Genomic DNA, 24,488 nt, shown 5'->3' with positions numbered 1-24,488 from the left:
CACACACGTAGGAAAATATTTAGTATACACATCCAGAAATGCATACACTATTATATATTGTACATATATTTATTAGTTTCAGGTTGGCCATTCTTGTATTTTGCTCATTTGTGTTGTTGTGTTTGCACATCTCTGTTGCTTGTGGGGCTCGCACACAAGAATTTCACTCGCATGTGCTGTGCCAGTGTGCCTGCACATGTGATGTGACAATAAAAAGTGATTTGATTTGATTTGATTTGATTAATGTCACTCAGCACAGAGAAAGATAACTAATAACTAATAATAAAATCATATACATTGACAAGAACCAACACCACCAAGTTCAAGGTCACTGTGGATTTATGTTTTATAAAATAGTTATCAATAAAGTCACGATGAATGGCTAAAAGGGCTCCATAAAGGCACAGAATGTCAAATAGAGTGACATAAACCAACAACAGGTGAAATAATGATTACTGATGTTGAATGATGCAGATTACTTATCAAATGACATATAGGTTACAATTAAGTGCTTAGTCTGTGACCTCGAAGTGTCTTTTGTTGTAAAGCTGTAGTCCTCTGTCCATCCAAACCAGACTCTCACCCTTATGTAGCTTGTCAGTGTTATGTTGCTTATGGGCTAACTGTGCCCCCTTCTGAAAAATAAAAATTCAAGTATAATTCAAAAGTACTTCTTAGCTGGTATGACAAGTATGTGTCTGATTGTCTCCCTTTGAGTGGATGTGACATTCCTTTTCCAGGATTTTGATGTATTTGTTTTTTTCTTTCTAACAGGGATGATGTGCATTAATAAACATTGCAGTAAATGTCCCAGAGTTAACCATAGGCTTGTTTTCTTCTGTAGCGCTTGGCCAGATCTTAAAAAGGCTGTTTAAAAATAAAGCAATATAATATCGACATTGTACAAATAATCAATAAGCAATGTTTTGTAAGCATAGAACGTCTTTCTGCTGCTTTTTATATGACCACCTTAAATTAAACAAATAGATAAAAAAAACAGATAAAGCATTTAATGATGGAGTTAAACTATTTTATTGACAGCTGGAATAGAATAACAATACACCAAATTGTGCATTTACTCAACAATATAACGGTTTCCCAAAGAATCTGCAAATATATGTGTTTTAAATGACAGCGCAGTGACTAAAACTAAAGTTACAACATTTTGTCACTCTTCTGATAACATTCAGGACTTCAAGTCAGTAAAACATGAGCAACAAATGGAAAGCAATGCATATGGACTTTTGCAGCTTTTTTGTACTTTAATGCTAACGATTGTTAATGCTATTCTACTGGAATAAAGTAAATTTAAAAAAATGCAATATACTTACAAATCAGTATTTCAAATATTTAAACAGATTGGCAATTCTTAAAATATGGCGTTTAAACAGATACCTGGCAAAATACCTTACTGTTACTGCTGTTAATGTTCTAGTAGCAAAAATTGCAAGTGCAACAATAAAGACAATGAAGAAAGAAAATGGATAGGTTTATTTATCTAATGAAAGTGTAGCTGACAAAAACAATTTTTCCCTGGATAAATGCTCATCACTAAGGAAAACTTTTCCAGTAACATTGCTTCCAGACGTTGCCCATATTACATGTCCTTGAAAACATAAGAAGGCCTGTAAAACTGTTTTATACTACGCATCTTAAAACCAAAACATCGCCTTCCCTTATTATGTTAGGGGTCTTGGGAATATGTATGGTTTAGACAATTCTCATATGCCTTTAGAAGACATCACCACATGATTTAAAGAATAGAATTTAAGGCTGTGAATTTTTTAATATGATGGCTTTGTATCACTGAGGAAATAAAACAACCATGTTTGCAAAACAGTGAGTTAAGACTTGTGTAGAACTGAATGACTGAGATATAATCTAGAAAGATGAGAGCTAAATCTACACCAAACAGTCATAAAATAAAAACAGTAACAACAAAATAGAACAAAAAAAAAAGCAAAACAAAACCAAAAGAAAAGAAAAAAACAAAGTTATGATTTCTCATGGCACTTTGATTCTCACTTGGTTCACCGAACTGTGTAATGTATTAAGTCATGGTAATATGAAATGCTTTGAACGCGATAATCTACCAGATGGTGTGTGAGGGAAAACATTTATGAGGGTTAGTTTTGGGCTGTGAGGCAGTTGGGGGCTCTAAGAAGGAAAGAAATAAAGCTTGTGGATCGCTGTCTCTGCAGCACAGCGGACTGGAGGAGATGTGCTGCTTTTGGGATCCACCAGCCACTGTTTCATAATAGCCACAGAGGAGCAGCATCTTCCCTTTCATCCACCCACTCATCCACCTCTTCCCTGTGAGAGAACATAATTTGATATGTCGAGAAACATACACACTGTCACTCTAAAGAAAACGATTCAAGGAGTGCTTGCTTTCTTTCTAATGAGTAAAATCTCATGTACTTCAGAGGGGAAAGATATGGCTGATTTTAGCAGATAACAGAAATTTTTTTCTTTTCTTCTTCAAAGGTAAATCTTTCCAGTGTCACTTTTAGGTTGATCTGCAAAAACAGACACAGACTTAACCCATTGTACACCAAGGTTAGCTCGGTGTTTTATTGACTACTACATGAAAAAGTAGTTCTCCAGTTTACACATATTGAAGCTATTTGCTGACATTTAAACACAAACTACATAATCTCTGTCAAAATGGGGCAAAACATTAACTATCTTTTGGCCTATTTTAATTTACAATTTAAGTAAGAGATATTTGTCATTATTAAGGATGTTTTGTTTACCTCAAAATTTTGGAGGATTCCCCTGAGGTCATAAACCCTAGGCATATACGTTTTATCACTACAACTTGGTGTTGGGCCTAAAAGACTTTTGGCATAGTGGTCATTTATCGCTGACACAGCACACTTAACCACACCAGACTAGCATTCTGTGCTGAGTCTTTAGAAAGTATGCATTTTTCTGACAGTCCAAAATATCCCCAAATGAATTGTATTATTGAATGTACTTAATATTCAGTGCCACAAGCTGTGCTTGTACATTATATCATCACTAATCTTATCAGCTGCTTAGCAGCAGAAAGTCTGGCCTGCCAGGAAGCATAATATTCATATTTGACTATTTTATTTTAAAGAATGTGATTTTTTTTAAGAATTTGATTTTCAACTGTCTCGACATATCTGCTCTTCATTGATTTATTTTTAAAGTTAATATAAATAAAGACCGAAGGAGCACATGACTCATCTTAATATACTACTGTTTGCTATAACCAGGTGAATGGCAGTTTATAATGTGTAAAAGCCAGCAGCAGCCAAAGGAGCAGGTATGTAAAAATTACACCCTAAAAAATATGAGCAAAAACACACAAGAAGCTTAATACATGTAACAAAATCGTTCCCCTACAGTTTTCTTCATTTCTTGGGCATTGGTCCCAAATGGCACCATGTATACAATCAAGTACCACTAATATATAAAAAGTAAGGTCTGGTTTTGCAGAATTACAACCTTAACAGTGTAAAAGGACCTCGGCAAGATAGGATTAGTGGGGGCTTTTTGTTTTGTTTAAACACCTCATTTGAAACATAAAAGTAAAACGAGGTGCATCCAAACATCAACAGATAAACAACAGCACAGTTTAGAAAATATGTTTTGATAAGAAATGGGTCAAAATGGTTGAATCTATCCTGTAAAATATGTTTTTATTGTTTTATTATTAGTAGTTTTTTTGCTCAATTTGTTCATTTGTTCAGTATATCAGAAATTCATTAAGAACATATGCACAGATTTCTATTTCCATAGATGACACTAAAGTTGTTTTAAATAATGGATTGAAATGTCTTTTTCTCTCTTTTCTTGCCCTGCGTTGATCACTTAGTGTGCCAATTCTCATTCCTTAGCCCTGGCAAAAATGTGTATTGTGTGTTTAAGGCCTCTACTTACATTACAATTGATAGAAGTACACAATTAACATCCAAGTGGCAGACACAATCAAAACATGGAGGAATGCAAAAACATACATTTTTGGTCCTGAACATGTCAACAATAACATTAACAGACTTCATCAGGTCAATCATTTGCCTTCAAAATTACACAGTGTCACTGACTAACTCAAAGTGATGAAGGCGAATCATTGCATGAGAAAATTTACACAATGATTATTAACAGTTACTCTTAATCCTGGTAAGAAGGCTGGCATATAAACTGTCTCTCAGACACTTACAGAATTATTATTATTATTATTAACAATATTATTATTAATATTAATATTATTCGAATAATAAATCATACCCCAAATTCACACAAATGACTGCATCTGTAGACGTCATAAAAACCCCATTATTTCCTGCATGCATCGCACACTACTGCTGTCATGTTTCTCCACTGGAGAGGGGAAATTTTGGGAAACTTGTTTAAAGTTTAATATGGTACAGTTAACAATTGTCTCTTTGATAAATGCTTTATAAACATCTGTTCCTTTATGTTGCACAGGGAGCGGCTGCAGGTTAGAGATAGAGAGGTGGGAAACTTCAGTGATGTTTTTTTACATCACTCCTGGCTGCCATTAGATAAATCTAAATCATTTGGATGCATGTATCCTGCTTATGGCTTGGTGAACGACTGAATCCCAGTTTTGTGAAACTGGCTTTCATTGAATCAAAACTGGGAAAACAACCCATTACCCATCAAATATCTAATCTAATCTCTGTTTTGGCACAAAAAGCACTAATACAAACACATTCCTTGAGTGAAAGTAAGGGGAGTTCATTATTTTATATCTAATTATATATTAATTTTATATATTTGTATATATGTATGTATGGTACATACAGAGTTCTAACACTTTTTTACAGATATAAGACACTACATGACAGTTTTGTTGAAAAAACATTGAAAAAAATAAAATGACATTTTTCTGGAAGTGATTTTCAGTTTCTGCATTCAATGTCATTTGTCTGCACATGCAACAAATGGACACGTTAAGACATTTTTTTTCAAAGTAAAAGTTTGGAATTGCACATTTAAAAAAAAAAAAGTCCCTTTATGCCTCATGATGAATTCAATTGTTTTGTTTTCAATGATGAATCTTACCACAGCGAAAATCACTACTTACTCATGTCATTTTTCTGTCAAGTAACAGACAAATACAGTGAGTGGATGCTTTCTGATTATTGCTTTACAGAATTTTGTTAAACAGTTTGGAACTAAATGCAGCATTAATATCCCTGCAACACTGCTACTGGCAAAAGAGAGGCAATTTTAGAGGCCCCTTTTTAGAGTAAAATTGCTCCAAATTGGGTGATTTGATTAAATTAAAAGCAGATTTAATAAAAATTTGGTTCTGAAATTTTCATTCAAAGTAAAAAAAAACCAAAAACAATAAATTAATTAATGAAATAAACTGGCTTAAAATCTTCATATTAGAATGTTTTATTAATTTAGAAAAAAAAACAATTAGTCACCTTTATCATTATCTAAATACATTTGCTACATATTTTGACCCCCACTATCATTGGGTCTTAACCCAATGTACTGTATTTCACTAGTCTTCCTGCTGTGTAGCATGTAGTTCATGCTTAGTCTTATCAAGTTGTTTGTTAATTAGAAGTTTAAATTAGTCATGCGAATGCTACCAGCTAATGCTACAATCTTACAGTAACTAACAAGAATATCACTTCCCTCTTTCAGAGCTTTGACATTAACCACCTCAGCCATAATAAGTTAACTTTGGCTCACTCCAGAAGACACTAACAATATTTACACATAAAAAGACATTAAGAATCATAAAGTGCCCAAATGAAATACATATGCTTTCGCGTTTCAATAAACTATGAATTTCTCTACAGTGTGCACATTGTGTTTCCTTTAATTCCACCTATTTTTGTGTCCTTTTCTGAAGTCCACAAAACCTGACGCCAGTCCACTCAGATCCTTTGTTTGGATGATGCAAAGTACATTTCATGCTTCCTTCCTCTCTTTCCTTTTTTCCTCTGTACTGAGTGGTAGCATGGCTAATCACCAGGTGCCTTGACGTTCTGTGGATTAGGACTGTAATTTAGAATAAAGGGGGTGATTCTCTGCACAGCCTGAATGTTGCTGTCAGATGTTATAAGTGGTTGTTTTTGTGCCTCCCTCATAATGGCACATGCCGCAAGGTAATTGAAGAAAAGGAAGAAGAAGACACTTGCTGGTAAAAATTGGCACAGTATAAACTGTTATTAGAGAACTGTTAGCCAACGCTTTAAAAATAGCGGGGAGGAATCTATTTCTACAGTATTAGCTAAAAAGAAACTACACTTAAACTGGGATGTACAGCAATGTGTTAAGTCAGTGACGTCAGATTGCTATTGCATTTGCTTGTTGTTTGTCAGTGCTACAGCTCAGATACAAAACTACCTCCTGTATTCCATGTGAATGTGGAATGTGAAAACTATATTAAACTAAATAAGAGTAAAACACCTTCAACATGAGCCCATTAAACCCGGGTTGTTTCTTGCCAGGCGGATGTAGACGGTGTCCTCATAAAGGTTAACATAATTTAATCATGCTAAGATCATGCATTTATGGTTATTTGGTTTGAATTCTAATTCTAATCTAATACGATATAATGCATGCATAAAATCCAATTTAGTGTGGTTGTGAAACTATCAAACTAGCATTTTCATAACGATATTCAAGAGGAAGGAGTCAAATGTTTTCACATATCACACCGCCTGAAGTGATTCAGGTTGGTGGACTTTGATTACATCTGGTGCCATACTCTGGAAATCTCTAATTGAACATAATCGGTGTGCTGTTGATTCAAGAAACACCCAGCTATTTTTTTTAAACCCAAAGGATACATGTTTTTATGTGCTTGATTCCAAACACAACAGTAACTGATGTGATTGAAAAGCACCTTCCAAAAATGGTGACAAAACAATCTGCAAAATCAGCTAATACCAAGATTCATTGCAATTTAAAAAGTACATGCTTTGGGGTTATAATGAGACACGTTTTTTTTTTAAACTCATAATGTGGTAGTTCTTCTTCTAAGCCATATAAATTCACTCTTTGACCACTTTATACCTTGTATTCCAGGTAAATGTAGTTAACAGGAGAGAAAGCCAGGACTAGCCCTGACCCACAAAATCAGTTCCAAATCTTCATCCTTCCAGTAGATGATGGGGGTTTCATTCATATTTCTACCTCTCAGATTCTCTACATTTTACCAAATAAAGTGAACAATGATGGGCCAAACGTGTGACACAAGAAATGTAATACAGGTCAAGTGCTAAAAACCAGGTAATGTCTTGGTCAGTTACAACACTTAACTTTATATATTCTTTGAAAGCCTCTCAAGTTGCTATGCACACATTCATTCGCCATCAATGCTCCCTCAAAATGAGATGGTGGTTTGTCAAACAATTTGAGGACAGTCTCACTTTCTCCTAGGACTCGTGGGTAGACAATAACACTCAGAAGCTGCCCAGCCCCTTAATGAAGACACAGAAAGACAACAAGCAGTCCTGGGATGGGGAATTGAATGTAGGCTGTAAAGAAGGGCTGTAGCTGAAGCGAGCTGAGCCTGGAGTCTATCGTGGTCCCAATAGGATGTAATCAATGTCGGCAACCAAACCCTTCTTTGAAGTATCCTCATTAAGAAGGTTTTTGTTTTTTCTTTATAGAGCTCTGAAGAGAAAAAAAAATTCCGGGGGGCGGTCGGTTGCAACAACAAAAGAAATGTACTTCCCATGAGTCTCGGGAAATAGTCTGATACAATATCAAAGAATTATAACACATTTCCAATGAGAACCAGCATGACCAACTGGTTTGTAAATTGATTTCCAAATTAGGGAAGTGATTCATTCCCCAGTGTAGCTGGGCCTGTCGAAGTAGCCTTGAGTGAGATACTTTACATCTACCTGCTCCAGGGACAGCACTGCCTGGCTGACCCAGGTGCAGCAATGCAGGGTTTACAAAAACTCTGTACTTGGTTGAAGCAATGGAAACTTAGCCGCAACATCAAAACTATACATTTCTGCGTGAGTCTTATGATCGCTCACAACAGGGCCCAATGGTGCTCTCCAATGACATCTGGGATGAATGGCGGATGAGCGGTGCCATTGTTGGATCCACCATGGAGGAGGTAGGGAAAAGCTTGTACCAGCCGATAACCATTGTGCTGAGGTCCAGCTCCTCCAGTAGGATTCGAGCTACACCCATGAAGCATTTGCGGTCCATCCGTCCATAGTTGCCCCAAACAATAACCTGTGGAAGAGAGTCGTAATATAGAGTTAGAAGGTAAGACTCTAAAATATACTAAAATATATTCCTATAATAAAAACCAGAATGTTTATTTCCTGCATTTGTAATTACATATAGACTCAGGAAGGGATAGAATGCATGTTTACAGAGCCTACTTCAAGACTGAAAACAAAATAAAGGAATAAGGTTAATAAGTTGCCTTGCTCATCTGTACTAAACCCATCAGTCTTGATAGTTATTCTCTCTGGTACAGCAGCAGAGAGAAGAGTTAGGTGTCAATAAAACTAAATAAAGAGGTGCTGTGCACGAGAGAGAGGGATGATGGTAGTGTTTGGAATCCTGTGTGTGTTTGTACTTTTGTTGTCCTCTGCCTCCTGACATCCTGATAACATCAGGACTCATCTCAGACCACCCAGCAGCTTGTCAAGGAGTGGACAAAATAATCAATATCCTTCAGCAAATGTGTCCACTCATGTTTTGGTCTTGTGTGTCTGTACATCCCAGCACACTGATTTCCTTGATATATGTTAGTGTGTGTCTGCAAGTGATTTCCACAGAGACTCAATGGTCAAATCTATTTCAACCTAGTCTTCTGCTTTTCAAAGAAGGATAATCTATTTCTTTTTCTGATTTTTCTTAAAAAAAGATCTTAACCTTAACCTCTACAAATTAGGAAAGAGACATTGGTAATGGGAGAAGTGAGAGTTAAAACAGCAGAAACCAGTTGTTTGTTAGCTATGGAGGATGACATCTGCAGTGTCCAAGATCCAAAGTTTGCACTCTCTAGGAATAAGAGAAATGCTCGGAGAACAAGGCAGAATCAGTGCTAGATCTCACTAATGTTTCTGGGCCCGAATGGGAGCAAATCCCTCCAGTGGGAAGCTTTCTTAGGCAGCGTAAACAGAAAGATTAATACCCATTATTTTGGAATAACCACTAAGTTTAATAACTGTTTGAGGGTCGTGTCAGAAGAAATTAGGTTAAGACAGGCTGAATTTGAACACTGATGCCAGGTTGACGTTGATCTATAAGCAATGGCACTGAACAGAATTACCTCACCTTGTTAAGTAAGGGTATGTTACAATAAATATTTACATGTCTGTGGTCTAGCATATAAAAGTCACATATAACCTAGTGAGATTATTCCAAATAGCCAGCATGTCATTTTCTAATCCGCTGACAGTTTGACAGCAGAACCTCCCCCTAGTTTGAAGAGACAGCTTAATAATAAATGATTGAAAAGAGTCAGATAAAAGACACATACTGGAAACATACACAAAGTAAACCCTGGATCTGTTTTTAATAATAATCAAAGAAAGAAGAAAATAACTGTAGTATAAATTTAGGAATTCAGTAACAGCTGCCACTCATTTTTGTTGTTTTGTTGTTTATTGACACCGAGTAAAACATCATCTGCCTTTAACGACTTCATTTCAGATTCCAAAATGCTTGTTGTGTTGCATCCTCTGCTTCCGGTTGTATTCTGTGTTATTTTACTTTGTGCCTTGTTGTGAACATTAGTTCATCGTGGCTTTCTGTGCTGTGCATCACCTCATTGTTTCCCTTTTACATTACTGTCTTGAGTCTATTCCCCCTCAGCCTTCTTCCTTGTAATACCCTCATGTTTCTGAGTCTCCCTGGTTGTTTTCTCCTCCTGACTATATCTTTTCTTGAGCTCATTGCTTTCAATTTTTTTCACCATGTTGGACTCATCTACCTCACTGTGCAGTGTTTTATATTAGTATCACTGTAAATAAATAAAGCACAATTTCATTCTGTCACCCACGCAGGCCCTTGGTGTTCACTTCAAGTTATTTTTGGCAGTGTGACAAATGAAGTCTCATTTTAGTTAATTAACAAATCATTATAAAGTGATCATGCAGGGTGGTACTCTATTTAACAACTTTTATGCCCACCCCCTAACCATGAATTTGGTGAATCATTACACACGTTGTCGTCATGCGCCATATAAAATCTTAATTTACCCCTTATAGCCATGCCTCATTTATAAAATGTTCAGAATGGGGACATGGGAGAATGTTTTTTTATGATGTCAAAATAAAAGTTGACAAACAGCTGTTAGTTAGATTTCGCACTTGATATGTTTTGGAAAGGCTGGAAAAATAGCTGAAAAAGCTGAGAGTTGGTTTTGGGCACAAGTAGTAAGTTTCTCAGTGACTTTTCAGTGTAGACTTAAGCAGCTTTTTGCTTTGCTAGATCAGTAAGTGACAAATTGAAAAGTGCTGCTGATTTCAGCGATTTTCATTATCCAGTGTGAATGAGTTTGATGAAACTCGAAGGACAGCGACATGACAGCAGCTAATTAAGAGGGAGGCGTTTAGTGGCTAATTACACAGTGACGGGAGCAGCAGAGCAGCCAGAGCAAGAGCTGCAAGTCTCTCCACTGAACACTATACTATTTTTACCTGCTGATTATTGATGGGAAAAAAATACATAAAAGGGTAATATTCTGGCAGTTGAGACGCCAGAAAAAATGCTCTAAAATAACAGAAATGTATCATTGCATTAACTCACATCAACTTTCTGTAATTAAAATGTAGTTTTTAGCTTTAAGTTACATGAGCTCTTGTGTATTTTTTGTCTGTTTTATGTTAAATAGCGGTATTTACTTGTTAAAACAGTTACCTAATAATATAGCCAAACACTGCTATAATATAAATACCCAGGCCAAAAATGACAGAATATTATTGTTATTAGTTGGAATTTTTTTCAAAATCGTGTACATTTAATCCCTATTAAATGTTAGGAAAAAGATATACTATGCATAAATAGAATTGAAAACACTTTTATAAAAACTATTAAGTGGATTTATCATAACAGCAATGGCCTGGTCTTTACATGTAATTTTACATACATGTATAACTCTTGAATATTTAGTAAATCTGTGCTCCCACAAATACTTATAATAGATTTGACTTTTTAAAAAGGTATTGACATTTTTTTTATGCTAGATGCATTTTCTGATGAAATCCCAAAAGGATTTGTGTCTTACCTTTTTTAAAAATTTCAGAAAGTGTTATTACATGTAAATTATACTGTTAATTTCCATTTAATTAACAATCCTATCATGTAAGAAGAGTGTACTGGATATTAATGGATATTATATTACAGAATGATGAAAATGTGAACTCTGAAACACCAATGACATATTTAATTCCTGTTTAATATTCAATTCTGTTTACAAATAGACCTTTACAATAAAAACCAATTGCTCTTCTTTCAACATTTTTGATGACAAAACTTGAAATTATGTGTTACATTTTAGACAAATGAAAGTGCTCTGTGCCAAATAGCTTTTAGGGAGCCACGCAACCAAAACAAAACAAAAAACAAAAATATCTATCAATTAAACTTAGGGCACCTGAAACTTAGAATCACACATAACAAAACCCTTGTAAAAATAGTGTGAAAAATAAAGTCACAATTTTATGTAAAAAAACAAAACAAAACGCATTTTCTTTAAAAAAAAAATCCAAATTTTGGATCTATTCACAGTTACAGGTTTTTCACAATATTGTAGATTAGACACGTAAATTCACAGCTTATTTTTTGTATTCGTCAGGAATCCTTTTGCTGCGCATTAAGCTTTGTTGTTAACTTGTTGACAAATCAAAGTGATCTGTACCAATGATTGTTCCACAGTTGACAGTCATTGGAAGCCATGAGGGTGTTTTAGGTGTAAGGACACTGCAAGCTGATGCTCTCATACAGAATTCATGTTTCTTTAATAGATATATTTTCTTCACAAAGATGACACAAAATGTCTATGGATGCTAACTTTCGAAGCACCTCCAACTTTGGCCCACTGTACTTCTTATTTAGCACTTTCATAAAATATTGAATGGTTCCATGATATGATTAGCCTGCAATAGAATCAGCATTCTCTGTATTTTCTGCTGATGCCCAAATTGAATGTTCTGTGTAACGAACTGCATGGCACGTCAAGTTAGGTGTATCTTACCTGGACCACTTTCCCCTGTGGACTCTCAGAGAAGACCAGGACCTGGTTGTAGAGAGGATCCAGAGATTTTCTCACTGATTTCGTCTTCTTCTTGGCCACACAGATTCCATTCTCCAGAAGATAAACTTTAATGTAGGCTGCTAGAATGACAGCAAACACATAGATTTGACTGATTAATTTCTAGTTTTTCAGTATATGATAAAAAAATATGCTCATCTTGTTGAGACTAAAAGATCTTCCAACACACTGTCTGGGCATTTGTCACATACAGTGTGTTTTGAACAGATGCTATAAAATAATGACTAACAAATAATGGTGTGCAATATGACATAAAGTACAATGCTGTTAAAAGTGCTGTTTTGATATGTAGAACTAAGCAGGATAAACAGCTAAATTTCCCTTTGTTTAAAGTGGCCCAAAAAAAGGTGAACTACCTTGGTCACTTTATTACTGAGCAAATGAATGATGATGATGACATATAGAGACAACGGTGTAAGCTCTATGTGCAGGCAAATACTATTGCACGCAAATTCAGCTTTTGTTCACTTCCAGTTAAAGTGGCTTTGTTAAAGCATATTGTACACTGCTATATACTGCCCCCCTTGTGGTCATCCTACAAACAATGTAGCATGCAGAAGCTGCATGTTGCATATAATGATGCGATGAGAATCCTTTGCAGGATACCTAGAAGGGGTAGTGCCAGCCAGATGTTTGCAGCTGTGGGTGTTTGGACTTTTAAAGCACTTTTAAGAAAGTTAATGTTCAATTTTAGAGAATGACTGGATGGTTCGAGTAACAGTATAATTTTAGCACTCGCAGATCCGACAGTGAGTGGTTCCCGTTACTCATCCAGTCTGAGAAAGCACTGGTTGAAGTGTTTGTGTATTTATTGATTTCTTTTAAGTAATTGTGTTTTAGGTATATTACGGTTTTATATTTTTACAAATGTTTTATATGTTATATATTTATTTATATATATAAATATATATATATATATATATTTATATATATAAATATATATATATATTTTTTTTTAAAGTTTATACCTTGTGTTTTGGGGAGGGGGAGGGCTTGTGTGTGTGTGTCTCTGTCTTGTTTCTATGGACATGAAGTCTGCCAATAAAGATTGAATTGAATTGAATTGAATACTCCTTATAATGTACAAATGGAATTTGGAGGCTGAACTGAGATGAACCAAACAGTTAATCGTGTCAGTACTGAATTGTGAATGAAGCTGTAATGTTGTATAATCACATCAACAAGCCTAAGATGAAAGCACAACACATGAATGTGTAACCCTCGAATGTTCTAAGATACCTGTGGTGATGCTCCCATCTAACCTTGCAAAATACAGGCTAGGGAACAAGCTTATTGTTCAAAATTTTGCTGTTCACAGTGACCAGAAAGTAAGGAGAAAGTTCCAATCATCTGTATATTTTGAAAAGAAAAATGATAAAAACTGAAAACTATGATTTATGATCATTCATGATCACTTGACCAGCTGTCAGAATAAAAGCATCTACTACTGTTTGTACAGGTTTAAAGAAGAAATATTGGCTAATAATAACATATGGTTTCGCTAACAGCATTCTAATGTAAGTTTACAGTACTGGAGCTTACACACAGGTCACAGCTTTCTGTCTAGTGTGCTGATAACAGGATAGAAATAATTCAGACACTGGCTCACTAAAATCTGCAGGCAAAACCTCACTTGTCTTTACACTGTACACGGAGTTCCTTTTATCTCTATACCTCCCTTGTCATGACCATGTTTTTCTTTCAGTTACAATATAGTGGTCTATGCTGATTTGTTTGCTTTCCTCTGTTTATTTTCCTATTCTCTTTTATCTCTCCTTCATAGTTTTTTTCCCAGATACTTTTTGTTCCATTTCGGTGAAGGTGTTTAGCTCTTATCCAGTTGGGATTGATGCCTGCTTTAGTATTGTGCAGCGGCGAGGCGCTACAATCAAAGTCAACAATATGATCATTCTGACCAGAGGAGGCATTTAATACTGGACTGTATCTATGGATTAAAATCTGAAGTCAGAGCATCAAGATGCACATTTCACTACTGCATGAGCAAAGACAAATGCAGTTTTTACTTATTTAGTGCATCGCCTGCTTCTGCTCCATTCCCCCCTTCACTCGTCCATTTTTTATATTGTCAAGCACAAAAAGTATGTTTTTGGAAGCTATATCCCATTAGTATTAAATATGCCCTACAGGCTGTTGTGTATGTGAAACTATTTGCTGGCTTGTAAAGCATTCATGTGGAGTACAAACAGAAGTAAAGCAGCTTTATAAATGTTAAATTTCGACTCAAAACACCTCACGTTATGGTATAAATGGTATTCTCTGAAAAACAGAGCTCAAAGACTGATCACAGACAAACCTGGAGGTCCCTTTGAACCTGGTTTCATGGTGAGGCCTCTGGCCTGGACGACCTCCACCTCCAGTCCCCCATTCCGCTCCATCAGTCCAATCTCTACATCACCTGATTGGGTGAAAAAATGAGATTAAAGGAGGTGAATATTAGCCCAACAATTAGTAAATAGTTTTAGAAGAAGATACTAAAATGGATGTGAGACATAATCGTGTAAGATCACTTGGTAACTTCAAGTCAGTTGCTAGACATGTCCAAACTATCCATCATGTATAAAAATGTACATCCTGCACTGGTTTGTCAAATGCCTTTTACACATTGTGACCATGGCCGTGTCATATTATGAAGGTGATTCTGAATGAGAAGCCAGTCACACTGTATGAGCAATCACAGAAGGATCCTTTGACTTATGTCCTATTTTACTTTGCATGGGACCATATCCTACTAAATTAATATCTGACTGCATCAAATAAGTGAAACTAGAGTACAAGACCGTAGTTTCACTTATTGTTTTCTCAAACATTCTCTAGACCTCAGTTCAGTTTGACTTCTTTGCACAACCAGAGAACCAGAGAAATGGCTCTGGTTGACCATTAGAAAGAATAAAAGTACTTGACACATTAGCATTCCTTTTCAGACCCAGAACCCAAATCCATTTTTTATATACGATCCAACTTCCAAACCAAATCTTGGAGCCAAGGAAAAGACGGTCCCAAAGCAAGTTCAGTTTACTGTAAGAGCAAAATACTGCATCACATAGAGCACACTTCTCTCTGTCCAAACGTTCTGCATATTATGTTTTCTGTAGCAATAAACCCAACCAACAATAAAAATCATGGTAAGTTACTTATTAATAGAGTAATAATATAAAGGCTTAATATAAAAACTATTTAGAGATTCTGAAATATCTTGTTGGTCTCCCAACATCAAGCTCCTTGAATTATGTTAAGCAAAATGGTGTGAACTTCAATACAAGCATCTCTGAAGCTTTCTTTTTAATAAGTCATGGTTTTGGTTCAGTCTTAACACTATAATTTATCCCAGTCAGCTGGCTCCTCACAGAAAAAAGCCATAAAGACAGTAAAGCATGTAAGAGACAAAGCTTTTACTGCTAAATAAGTAAATATATCATTCATATGTACTCTCTAATCATAGCTCTGTCTGCGTTTTCTTCCAATAATGATCTGCATTTTTTATATTAAAATTGCGTGCACATTGCAATAATTTCTCTCATTAGAAGTAACTTTGGAATAAAAGTTTTAACTAAATGTCCCCAAAATGACAAATGTATTCCTTTGAAAGTGACACAGCTCAGATGAAAGCCAAGTTATTCTGGGTTCTCTGACATTATATAATGTTGGACCAGGCAGCAGGTTTGGAGTGGAGCTGGTCCAGTCAGTGTCACTGTTGTTGGGCCAAGGACACTGTCTGGCTGCCAGTGAGGAAACTGACCCACTTACAGTAAATCACTGCTGTAGAGGACAGACTTCATGCAATATATCCAGTATATACAGCCTGGAAATGAATAAGTGAAGTGCTGGAGATGATGAGAAAAACAGTAAGACTGCTGATTTGTGAGGCACTTTCTTTGCCAATGTAAAATGATTTTAAGGAACCATTTGGTTCAGTTTTATGAGTATAAAGCTTTTTTTTTTTCTTTTTAATTTTCTGACCCAGCCTGTATATCAAAAATGGAAAACACATTTTTATTCTACAGAAACAGAAATGTAAGAAATTGAATTGGCTGTAGCAAAATAATTAAAACTCCAGTCTTCTCTTACCCATGGATGTTGTCGCCAGTGTCTGTCGCCCAACAAACTGGGCTGGTCCCATCCCATCCAGGAAGTCACTGAACTGAGCATCGGATGCCAGACACATGCCACTGTAGTTAAGACTGCAGAGGGAACAAAAAAGCAGGCAGACAAAGACACGGATGGTTAAACATGACCAGACAGTGCTTAATGCAGTTCAATTAGCAGAAGAAAGTGAGTGACTGAAAGATAATGAGACAATGGAAGAGAGGAGTAACAGAATAGGGACAAAAGCAATCCAGAGGAATAACGAGATAGGGACTGAAAAAAAGAAAGAAAGAAAGAAAGAAAAGGCTGATAACCGAATACCATTTATCACTCCCCTTTCAGGTTAGTTAAACTCACAAAATTTTAATTGGCTTCCTGAAACTAGGCTCAGATGTTGGCTCTAGAGTTTGACCCCATGTGTCCTTATTTTGTGTGGTTTTTATGTGTATACAAATCGGCTCAAAGTGCTTTGGTGGCAAACAGCCAGGTAGTAAATATGTGTGTGAGTGTGTGGGTTTATTTGTTCTATGAGCAATAGATGACAGCACTTTTCTTCCATTGCTCTACGAGTCTAACATGATGTGTAAATAAAAACATACCAATGCACTCTCAAAAGTAGGAGCATAGTAAAAGTCAGTTTTCGTCCCTACAGTTTAAGTCTACACAGATATACCCCTCAAGGCTAAAAGCTGGACCTCCACTGTGTACCAAAAACATCCCAGGCAGCAGTGATGTGTCATGATTTATACATTTTAATGGCCTAATCACTGTGACTTTCACCTTGTAGTTAGTTAACACAATAAAAAGGACACCTTTCAGCTATCTTGTATTTTTAAAAAAACATTAATATAGTTCACTAACAGAATAACTTCTTTAGCTAAATTCAGTGTTGTGGATATATTATTTGAATATCTGAATATATTTGATAAGTAATCAGTCTACTAAAGAAACAACATTATGTAATGCTGAAGAACCAACATGAGTCATGAGTAAATTATTACTTTCAACTAGAGCTGGGCGATATGAGATTTTTTCATATCACGATATGTTTTTTTCATTTCAGGCGATAACGATATCTATCACGATATAAGCCAAATAACTATATTTGTAAGATTTAAATGTGCCGTTGCTCACAAGTAAAATGTGAAATAATCAGCAGCTTGTTTTTATTTAAATATTTATTTCCCATAATAAGTTCAACAGGGTAGATGTACTTAAGGAACATGAGACTTTTTCAGATAAATAAAAGGCAAATATTGCAAACTACACAAAAGGCAGCCGCTAAAGCGTTTAAGTTTCAAAATAGAACAAACGAAACAGACTAAATTGTCAATTCCACTTAGAAATAAAGTATTAATTCTAAAAATAAATCTTAGTTTGTTTTACAGAAGAACAGACAAAACTGACTAACTTTTGTCAATATCAAATAAACTGAGAACTAAAAGGAAATTCTCAATCTCTCCTTGTTGTATAGCTGAGCTTTTCAAACAGTTTTAACAGTTACTTTAGTCTGACAAAAGCCGAATGACGAATTAGCGCTTCCAGTCAGAGACTGAGGCTACGTCCACACGTACACGGGTATTTTTGAAAACGGAGATTTTCCGTTTTCGTTTTAAAAAATAATCCCGTCCACACATAAAGGCAGAAATGAAGGAAAACGCTGCTATGAACATGCCAAAGCAGCAGGTGGCGCTAGATTCCTAACCGTGCAGAAATGTTGGCCAATCAGAAGTCTAGAAGCCTCGGTGGGAAAAAGTAAACAAAGCTGGGGCATAGAAGCAGAACCGAGTCGTAAGTGTGGAGGGACAGTAACTGTGTATATGTAAGCATTTAAACACTGCAGAGAGTAGAATTAACAGTAACAGTATTGTAGAAATTCATTTCACCGAAACAATAACGTGGCGCACAGTGTGACGCATGCACCAGTTTATTGTATTTCCAGACTTGCTTTCGGCACATTTACAGTGCACGCTACTCTGTTTTTGTCAGACTTGAAATAGCCGAAATACCTTCACACTACGGAACTTCTATGGCTCTTCCGTTCGACAATCTCTCCGGCATTGGAACCATCATCTGTTTTCTCTTCGGTCGCGCTCGGTTGATTTTTCTAGTCGGCACACTCATTTCCTCCATTACGCGCTGGCTCCATTACCCGCTGGCTGTTTCCCAAACAAACACACGTGCGGCTTGGCACTTGTGCTGTACGTAACAAGTCATGCGACGTGACGCTGCGGCTGTGATTGGTTCGGCTCTGCGCTGCTTAATTTGGATTGGCTGACCTTTTTTTTTTTTTTTAAGAGGACAAGAGCGGCGAGGTCTATCGCGATAGCTTAATTTCTCTATCGAGTAAAAGTTATATCGCGATACATATCGTTATCGTTCTATCGCCCAGCTCTACTTTCAACCCTGTCTGAGCTACCAGCTTATTTTCATAGAGGTTATCCTTGCTTCTATGAAAGGACTGAGACAGTGACCTCTGTCTCTGTGCTGGGGGTCAGGGTCAGGGATTTACTTCCTCCTCTCTTCATTTCTTTTGCTGCTTGTTCCAGGACAAAGCTCTCTTTTCATGGACTTTCGTGTCTTTGTACAAGTTGATGGTTTTGCCACAGTAGAGAATAGCCTGCATGCATCACTGTTTGCAGTGTTTTCATTTACAGCTGTAATGTACTTCTCACTCACTGCAGCATGTCGCTGCTCAGTGGTGAGCCACGTGATCACAGGAAAACTAAACACAGCAGAGAAGGGAGGAGGAGGTGGAGCACAGTGTGCCTGCATGACAGGAGAAGTGTTTATGCTGGTATCGATCCAATACCAGTACCAGCGATGGTATCGGTACTATCGATATTTAGATCGCTCTACCCACCTCTACCATGATGACAAACTGCTGTACCTCTAAAGGGCCATTTATGCAGAAAGTGAATAGCAGTAATGTGGCGTCTATACAGGGTACAGTAATTTTAACAAATGACAAGGAGAAAAACACAATGGTGACATTGGAGTAGACAGGTCCCTGGTTGAACTTTTCCAACTTAGAGTTAAGCGACTGAAGAAATTTCCAATGAAAGCAAAGTGACTGGACCACACTGGACCACCTAGAAATGGCATTACACCCTCAGGAACTGGAAGCGCCTTGTGCAGATTTCTGTGTTGATTTTAATTCCAGAGGAAGTTTGGAGCTCTCCAGTTACTGAGTCAGTTGAGTGTTGGTGACTTTTACGCACTATGCCCCTCAACACTTGACAATCCAACTCTGTCGCTTGTAAAACACTGGCCAAAAGTTGGGACACACTGCAAACTTTTGCCTGGAACTATATTTGTAGTAAAATGCATGCATGCATTTTTGAAGAATTCATTTAAATCTGTAGGAACTTGGTATGTTTAAAAAGAGGCCTATGAGGCAGGCAGTGTTTGTATGCCTTTGAATGACACTGTACATGATGTAAAAGGTCACACAGACATACTGTATATATATTGTATCTGTATCTGAGGTGTGAGTGACAATTGTGAGGGTAACACAACCTTGAAGCATGCATAAAATTGAACAATGAACTTTTCGTAACTTGGACGGTGGCAATAATTTAATTTAACGACAAATGTGCAATGTGACTACTGGTTCTGTAGAGAATTTATTCATTACTCAAAAAACATTTAAGAGAGTGGGGAAAGTAGTATATGTCACATAATTCACCATTCTCTAACAGCCACTTGGAGCCAGTGGCAGTCAACCCATTCTGTCGTTTAGTTACGAGGACATGTTGGTTCTAAATAAAGTCATTAGCCATGTTCCCAACCAGAGACTGAGCAAAGAAAGACAGGAAAGATTAACTACACACATCCCTCTCTCACTGTCATTTCTTTTCCTTTCACCTCTCCTCCTTCTCTCCAGAGCTCTCATTAGTCTCTTTCTTTCCTCCTTTTTCTCAGATTATGCAGTTTGCAGCTGTTTCGAGCCCCACGAGATAACATTCTCTCCTTGTCTCTACTTTTATCTCTTTTCCATACCCCTCTCTTCTTCTTCTTCCCCTCTTTAACCTACATGTTTTTCCACCTTGCCTTCACTTTGATATTTTATCATACTTTATGGTTGCTCAATTTTAAATTATCCCCACTCTCACAAGAGTGCTTGGGTGCACATATAAGGAACAAATCATTATATATTTTTTTAAACTAGACACTCAATGCTGACTTTGTCTTCAGTTATTAGATTGTTCGAGCAAAGTCATACAAAAGCACAAAGTCTAACCTTTAATACTAACTGCAAACCAAGTATGCAAATGCTTCATTACAAAATAATTTAGAAGTCGTTCAGTGCAATAAAGGAAAGCAATTATTTAAATTAGTAATTTACATTCAGGTGGCAGCATATAATAAGTAATGACATGTCAATTTTAGGGGATGAAAGATAATCCCAAACTCTCATTTGCATCTCGTTACTTTATCTTTTCCCCTGTGTTGTTTGTATACATCCCATGGATGCTTGGGATCTGGGAAGTTTGGACACCAGATCAGGATCTTGAGCTTTTTGTTGTGTAACTTCAAGTCATTCTTGGACAGCTTATGTGGTGCATTGTCCTTCTTGGAGAAATTGCATCTGAAAAAAAATATTTAAGTGGGTTTTAAGTAACCTGCACAAATACCAGGAGGTTTCCAAACAGAACCTTGCATTATCATGTAATGATCAACATTATTCACTTCGAGTGTCAGTGGTTTTATGTGGTAGCATGCTGGTCTATGTATATCACAGCATGTTTTTTTTCTTCTTTTGTTTTGTTTCTGTGACCATAATGCATGAATGTAATATGCAAAGTATTAAAGTGCTGCATATATGCAATTAACATAATACATCAATTAATATGTTTGTATACTGAAGAAATTACATTCCTAATGAGGTAAAAACCTTTGTATATGTGTATCATGAGTACGCATGCAAAGATATTAGTCAAACAACATTAGCTGAGTGGGTATTACTGGGTGATAAATTCCTGAGCTTTAGATTATGTTAGTGTGTGGGGCACATCTGGGGATTACACTGCTGTTTCGCAGAAATATGACGTTCAATGCAAACCGCAAGTGGGAAACCGATGGGAACTTTGCATAAATATAAGATCTCATACTACTCAGTTTTTTGTAATGCACTGGAATTTAGAACAACAACAACCTTTCATTAAAGTTAAATAAATATGGAAATATATTTGCAGATTTTACAAATATATTGGTAAAAAAAAATCTGTCTTTCTGTTGTTAAAATATCATTTGAACAGAACTACATTTATGTTTTCTGTCATCATTGTCATAAGCTCCACACATACTGCACTAAAATTTAAAGCGTCACAGTGCAGCTGAAGCACTGCTTTGCACCGCTGACAAAGGATTGGTTGTCAGGAGTACATTATAATTTTACAACATGAACCCAGTAAAATGTCAACATGTTTTTTCCTGGATATTTTTTAAAATGATGTCTCCTTTTAGAAAGAGTCACAGTTGTGTGTCTCTCTTACACAAAGACACACATTTCCATTTACCTCAGTTTCCACAGTGAATGTGTGCGTGCATTGGATCCTGAATGGCTCCCACCATAAATCAATAAGCTCATAAGTGTGACTGGATGGTGTTAGCTAACAAAGTGCTTATTCATGACTGTGCATAGAGAATGATGGAGCTTTTCAATCAGCAGACTGAGCCAGACAGCTGACGTAAAGACTGAAATACAGACAGGAAGATGAGCAGTGGTTTGCTGCGGATGATTTAAATGATGCAGTGAGTCAACTGTTGCCAGCTTAATGAGTCAACTGTTGTTCCCTTTAATGTTTTGTTGCTTGCAGCATGGTGCATGCACAGATTTTAAAGGCCCCTTCTGTTTCTGGTTTTATATGATTTTTAATGTGCTTTTAATATATAAAAAAAAAGAACTGAAAGAAAAAACTAAATGAGACAATCATGGAGAATAGAGCTGAACATACTGGAACACCAGTTAGTTACACAATCTATGTGATCTGGTATCTTTTGAACATTGATAGCATTGATTTCCCCAATGTATTTTCCATGTGGGTTATGTTTACAAGAATTATTTTTCATTAACACAAATATGTACAAATTATGTTCATTTCAGTTTGAAAAAGACAATGATCAGTCACAGGATTTAAGATAGAAATATATCTTCCTTGTTCTTGTGTAGAATTAGGGATGTCAAGCATATTGACATTGTTTTGAAAATCTTAAAATGGGAGATAATATAAAGTAAAAACGTATTACTATGGAGCTTGTCTGTTTATCTATATTAAACCAAATAACAAAATACAGAGAAGGTAAAATTCTTTAGATTTCTGTCACAACATACACCTTTTTATCTTGCACAAAATAATCAATATTGAACATTAAAAAAAACACTTGAACTTACCTCAATATGACGACACTTACACTAAATGGAAAAAAGTCCTGGGCGACCTGAGTTGTTCTGAGCTATTGTGTAAGTTATCTTTTGTTTACATTTGTCATATCAACCATGTATAGTATGAACAAAGATGGTAATGGAGCCTGGTGAGTCTGCAAGGCACAGCACTTTGGGACCATGAAGAACATTCTGGGTGTTTTCATAGGATAACAAATTTTATCTAATATTAACCATGTTTCATGTCACATTTGTCAGGGAACTGGGTCTGTGACCCACTATTTTTGAGGGGTTTTTTTTAATTGTTTTTGCAAAACAATTCAAATACATTTTGGTGGTGCATGTCGACATTTTTATGTCGGACAATCACTTCAATAGAAATACATATCAGCAATGTCTGTGACCCAGGTGGCATTGCTTTTTAAACTATTTTTAAATTAATAGTGTGTGGTATAAGTGGTAAAAGGCAGAGCTCCATTTAGGTAAGCTAGACAACATATGACGTGATGCGATGTGTGCTGTGTTTTCAGCTAAAGTGACTTGGATGTGGAAGAGCAGTAAAGACTGCAGAGTTTGAATAAGCTAAATCAAAGAGCCTCGTGTGAACACAGATTTTCTTGCACTCTTTCTCCTTCTAAAACTCTCTTTGTCATTTTTTTTTTTATCTGTGCCTGTAATGCCTTCATTAATTTTTTTTTTACCTCACAGTTATTAAGGCTTCACTGTGGACTTCTAGGAAACAATCAATTAGGTTGTCTTCTTCTTCTTTTCATATAGTTGTGTATGTTGGCTCTGACTGACATCTTCTGTTTGATTTATTCATCATTAAAAAAGGATTTGCTTCTGCTACTAAAGAATAAATAAGCTAGCATCATTAAAATCTAGCTAATGAATTCGTTTTTTTCCCCATACTATGCAAAGTAATCCATGTTTTTAAGCAGAAGCTCATAAACAACGTATTTGCATATTCCAAATATAAATGGAATATTAATATGCACACAAACACACTCAATGATGCAATCATCCTCTCGTTATTTTCGTCCCTCCTCTGTTCCTCTGTAAACCCTCCCAGCCTACATCAGTCTGTCTGACTTGTCTTGTTATGTAACAGTAGGAATTCAAGCTGGTAGCCAGGTTGGCAGTTATCTGCATGTGTCCGTGTGTGTGTGTATGAGCGTGTTCAGTAGTACTACACTATTACTGCTGATGTCATAGGTGCTCTGTATGCTCTCTCGCTCTCTCTCTCTCTCTCTCTCTCTCTCTCTCTCTCTCTCTCCCTGTGCATCAAAGACATTGCTGATGTTTTTCCTGTATGACAGGTAATAGAAACACAGCAACACGAGGAAGAAAATAACCTGAAAACACAAAGGCGTGACAGCATCTTCTGATTGCAAAACCTCAACCAAAGGAATCAAATCTCTGAAATTCCAATACACTAAAATATATTCCTTTTTTCATTTTAAGTTTGAATGAACTGAATTTGAATCCTTGCAAAAATGTGCTATTTTCAAAATAGTCTCAGTAGTTTTACTGATATAGTTTAAAGTGCAAATAGATTGTCCAACATCCAAAATGAATTCAGAAGAAAGAAGAAGAGAAATAACGAGTTAACATAAACCAGTGACACACTCCAGGGCCTGATCAACCCTGGTAGGGCCTCCTTGGATGCGGGTGTCTAGTGATAATGGCCGAAACACCCGATGAATCCAAGGTCCACTA

The 24,488-nt window shown here is 36.3% G+C and overlaps 1 protein-coding gene across 2 annotated transcripts in view; it reads right to left on the bottom strand.

Annotated features, from left to right (window-relative positions):
* Positions 1-1,008: 1,008 nt before the first annotated feature.
* rims4 (regulating synaptic membrane exocytosis 4) overlaps positions 1,009-24,488 on the bottom strand; it is a 56,004-nt gene continuing 32,524 nt past the window's right edge. For both annotated transcript variants that reach the window (XM_086293037.1, XM_086293038.1), the window contains exons 3-6: positions 16,364-16,476; positions 14,592-14,693; positions 12,200-12,339; positions 1,009-8,220 (exon numbers count right to left, since the gene is read on the bottom strand). In XM_086293037.1, coding sequence (XP_086149163.1) covers positions 8,002-8,220; positions 12,200-12,339; positions 14,592-14,693; positions 16,364-16,476 — 574 coding nt within the window. In that variant the 3' untranslated portion in view covers positions 1,009-8,001. The remainder of the gene's footprint in view (positions 8,221-12,199; positions 12,340-14,591; positions 14,694-16,363; positions 16,477-24,488) is intronic.

Source organism: Aulonocara sp. 'chitande type north' Nkhata Bay, linkage group LG5 (assembly GCF_057382095.1).
Source record: "Aulonocara sp. 'chitande type north' Nkhata Bay isolate Kocher_YH1m ecotype deep benthic linkage group LG5, A_spYH_male_GT1.1, whole genome shotgun sequence".
NCBI lineage: Eukaryota > Metazoa > Chordata > Actinopteri > Cichliformes > Cichlidae > Aulonocara > Aulonocara sp. 'chitande type north' Nkhata Bay.
Note: the sequence above shows the minus strand (reverse complement) of the source record. Positions and strands in the feature narration are given on the sequence as shown.